At 48.6% G+C, this 3,346-nt stretch overlaps 1 protein-coding gene and 2 non-coding genes across 3 annotated transcripts; 1 reads left to right on the top strand and 2 right to left on the bottom strand.

The window, feature by feature from the left end:
* Positions 1-18: 18 nt before the first annotated feature.
* LOC119132756 (52 kDa repressor of the inhibitor of the protein kinase-like) lies at positions 19-2,530 on the bottom strand. Its single transcript, XM_037268231.1, has 5 exons — positions 2,203-2,530; positions 1,787-1,907; positions 1,450-1,557; positions 1,334-1,370; positions 19-1,106 (listed from the first exon to the last, which is right to left on the bottom strand). The coding sequence occupies exons 1-5, from the start codon at positions 2,289-2,291 to the stop codon at positions 19-21; spliced, it is 1,443 nt and encodes a 480-aa protein (XP_037124126.1). The 5' UTR covers positions 2,292-2,530.
* Positions 2,531-2,819: 289 nt separating this feature from the next.
* Positions 2,820-2,891, top strand: trnap-agg. The gene has a single exon. It is a non-coding gene; the product is annotated as a tRNA-Pro (tRNA).
* Positions 2,892-3,091: 200 nt separating this feature from the next.
* On the bottom strand, positions 3,092-3,163 carry trnap-cgg. Its single transcript has one exon. It is a non-coding gene; the product is annotated as a tRNA-Pro (tRNA).
* Between the last annotated feature and the right edge of the window lie 183 nt (positions 3,164-3,346).

Raw genomic sequence — 3,346 nt, 5'->3', positions numbered from 1 at the left:
AGAGTCTCGCCTTGGAGGTTACGGCCACGCCCGCGTGAAGGTGAGGACGCTTTTCAGGACCACGGCGGTCATCACCATCTCAAAGTCTGCCAGGGTCTCGGCGAGGGAGTACGCGTCGACCGCCACCTCGCTTTCGAAGGCGCCGTCGGCATTCTTGTGGATGACGTCCAAGCAGGCGATGAGCGGCGGCAGGATGTCGAGGAGCACGTCGAAGACGTTGTGTCGCTCGGTCCAGCCGTGGCCGCAGGCCTGATGGAGCGCCGCCACCTTTTCGTCGCTTTTCTGGTAGTGAGCCGAGATGCGGGCGGTCAGCACGGCATGCGTCGCAGCGCTCTTGAAGAAGGAAGCCAACCTCCTGAGTGTCTCCATGAGCACCTGCACGTTGGGGAAGGGCAGACTGTTGGCCAGGTGGATGTTGAGCGCCATGCGTGAGCAGGGCATGTAGAGGGCCAACGGGTACTTCTCCACCAGGTGCACAGCCACCGCCTTCATCTTGGTGGCCGACGCCCCGGTCACCTTGTGCGCCTGCCCGCGGCAATCCTCCATAACGAGCCCCCAGCGATCAGTCAGCTGCGCCTCCAGACGCTCCACCAGCGCCTGCTCGTCGCCGTCGAACGGCACAAAGTCCAAAAACTCTTCGCGCAGGACGTTGTGCTGGTTGACGAAGCGAAGGAAGAGCGGCAGGTGCTTGTCGCCGCCAAAGTCCACCAAGTCGTCGGTGACCAGCGAGAAGAAACGTCCCTCCCTGGCCTCCATCAACACCTCTTCTCGCACCGTGTTCTCGCACACATCCAGCAGTTGGCAGAGCTGCGCCGAGGTGAGGAACTCGCTGTTCACAGCCGTGGCTTCGAAGCGCTTCCTCAGGGCCTCGTCGCCGGCGTGCATGCGATACTCCAACAGCGCCTGGAAGTTGTTGGGCGCGTCGTCGCCGTCCAGGCCTTTGAAGGTCTCCAAGGGGATGCACTGTTTGGCCAGCATCAGGATCACTTCAAACAGGGAGCGCAGGTAATCACGCAGCTGCTTCTCCTCTGCAGACATCTGCGGTTCATCTGGGATCGGCTCTTCGGCGGCCGCGTCTTTTTGGGACTTTTCAGCAGATGATGCCACTAAGGAGTGAAGACAGGATCAATTTGCTTGGTGGTCAACTGGTTAGGGCTGAACAGTTTTTTTGGGAGTGACTTTTTCAAAATGGCGCAATACGTGTTTGGCAGGGCTGAATGATTTCGAAAAACAATACAATTGTGATATGAGCTGAATCGTTCCAAACCATGTTTAATCGCATTGCAGCTCATGTATGGAGCTTTGGTTTCTGATTCAGCCCGAATTTACTTACATCTTCGTTCCTTGATTCTTCTTAGGTCCTCCTCCGTCTGAAACAAAAAGATGACAGAATAAGGAGATTACCGAACAAAAGATACCCCTTAAAGACATATCGCCCCGCTCCCTCACAAGTTCTTTGATCTGCTTGCGGTGTTTGACGCGAGGATTGGTCAAGTGGCTGGTCAGATCGAAGATGGTGGGAATGGCCGTATCCTTCAGCACCGTCCTGTAAGGGCTCTGACACAAACATACTAATGGGCCTTTTAACCAAGGTGTTAAAAGAACTTGAAACTCTTCCATTTTATTTTACCATTGAGATATTGACTGAGAAAATGTCACAAATGATGATTCAGCGTTCTCTTCTAGCACTGTAGTTTGATCACTCCAAAGTACTCAGAGGTTCTCAAGTACCTTTTCTTTCAAAACATTAGAAGCAAATACGAGCATTCATGAATGAGGTACTTACTGTTTTGTACACCAGGGCCGGGTCGAAATGTTTGGCACACAATCGGTAATGTTTGTTTAACTGATCGGCCGTTTTGGCCTCCAAATCCGCTCTGCGACAGTTTTCTACCCAAATTCGACATCTGCAAACACACAAGACTCACTTTGTTGACATTACAATACATTCTTGGATTACTGCGTTCCAACATAAAACATTACAAGGTTAGAAAAGGGGCGGGGGACAATAATAACAATGTCGTGGAATGAAGGGGTTTTTACTTTTGGGTAACCCTATCGTGTGCAGAAAGTAATTGTAATTATGACAACACATGAGTATGTAAATTAAAATGTTTGCAAGCGTGAGTTGTGCTTCCTTAAAGGCGATGCCCATATTTGCTAAACAACTACTGTTTATCGGTATAAAATATGATAGCTTACCTTCCAGGGTCTCTTGGAAAGCGAAAAAAAGCCAAATCCGACTGTGTGCTCTTCCGTGTGCAGTTTGGGGCCGCGCAAAAATTCGGCATGTTTCAAGCTAATTCGTTAGCTAACTCGGCTACCAGTACTACGTTTGACTGACTTAGTCACCCTTTTAAAAATCGTTTCGTTCTGAAAGTCACATTTGTCAAACCAGACAAACTGCGCCGATCTCCGTCTTGGAGGACTGAGTCCAACAATCATGCAATAGTTCAAAAGTGTGTCATTTGACGGTTGTTGACTAGCGAGAAGCGCGAGCGGCAATCCCTCCGCTTAACGCAGCACTCCGGCTAATGATTGGATCGAGACATACAAGAGCCTCAGTCATTGGTTGAGTCTACAAGACGTTGACCAATCACAATAAAACCGAGTCCTCTTCTGCTTGACGTAATTTCTACGTCAGAGATCACAGGGTTTTCTCGCTGTTGCCGGCGATAGTTGACAGTGACGTGTGATGACGTACACGTTTGTCTTTGAGTTTGATTCTTTGGATAAATGCATGAAAAGACAATTCAGAACCAAAGCGCAACAGGCTGATATTGCATTTAAAATACTAATTTGGGCGTACTGTGCTATGTGGCTCGTTGGTCTAGGGGTATGATTCTCGCTTAGGGTGCGAGAGGTCCCGGGTTCAAATCCCGGACGAGCCCTTAATTTTGACGACATTATGCGAGTTCTTTATTTACAGAAGCATTTTGATGCAGTAATACTACACATCCGGGTATTAGAACGTCATCTCAAAACAAAACCACGAGCCAAAGCGATTTACGGAAGTGATTTTTTTTCTTAAAGCTAAAACATAGGATTCGGCATTAACTTTGAAACTGATGTAACGTGCAAAATCTAAAACGGGCTCGTCCGGGATTTGAACCCGGGACCTCTCGCACCCGAAGCGAGAATCATACCCCTAGACCAACGAGCCAAGTCGCCATTTACTTTAGATTCTTGTTTAATGAAACTGATATGGAATTGGCAAAACTAATTTTACGTATGCCGAACATATGTATATGAACAATTACAACAAATCGCGGGTTTGTACGACAGTAAAATAGCTTCAATGGCAAATTTCGGATCTTGATATTGAGCAGTATAATTTGTAAATGAG

Source organism: Syngnathus acus, chromosome 13 (genome assembly GCF_901709675.1).
Source record: "Syngnathus acus chromosome 13, fSynAcu1.2, whole genome shotgun sequence".
NCBI classification, from domain to species: Eukaryota; Metazoa; Chordata; class Actinopteri; order Syngnathiformes; family Syngnathidae; genus Syngnathus; species Syngnathus acus.
The sequence above is the reverse complement of the archived record's forward strand: the minus strand, read 5'-3'. Positions and strand labels throughout refer to the sequence as shown.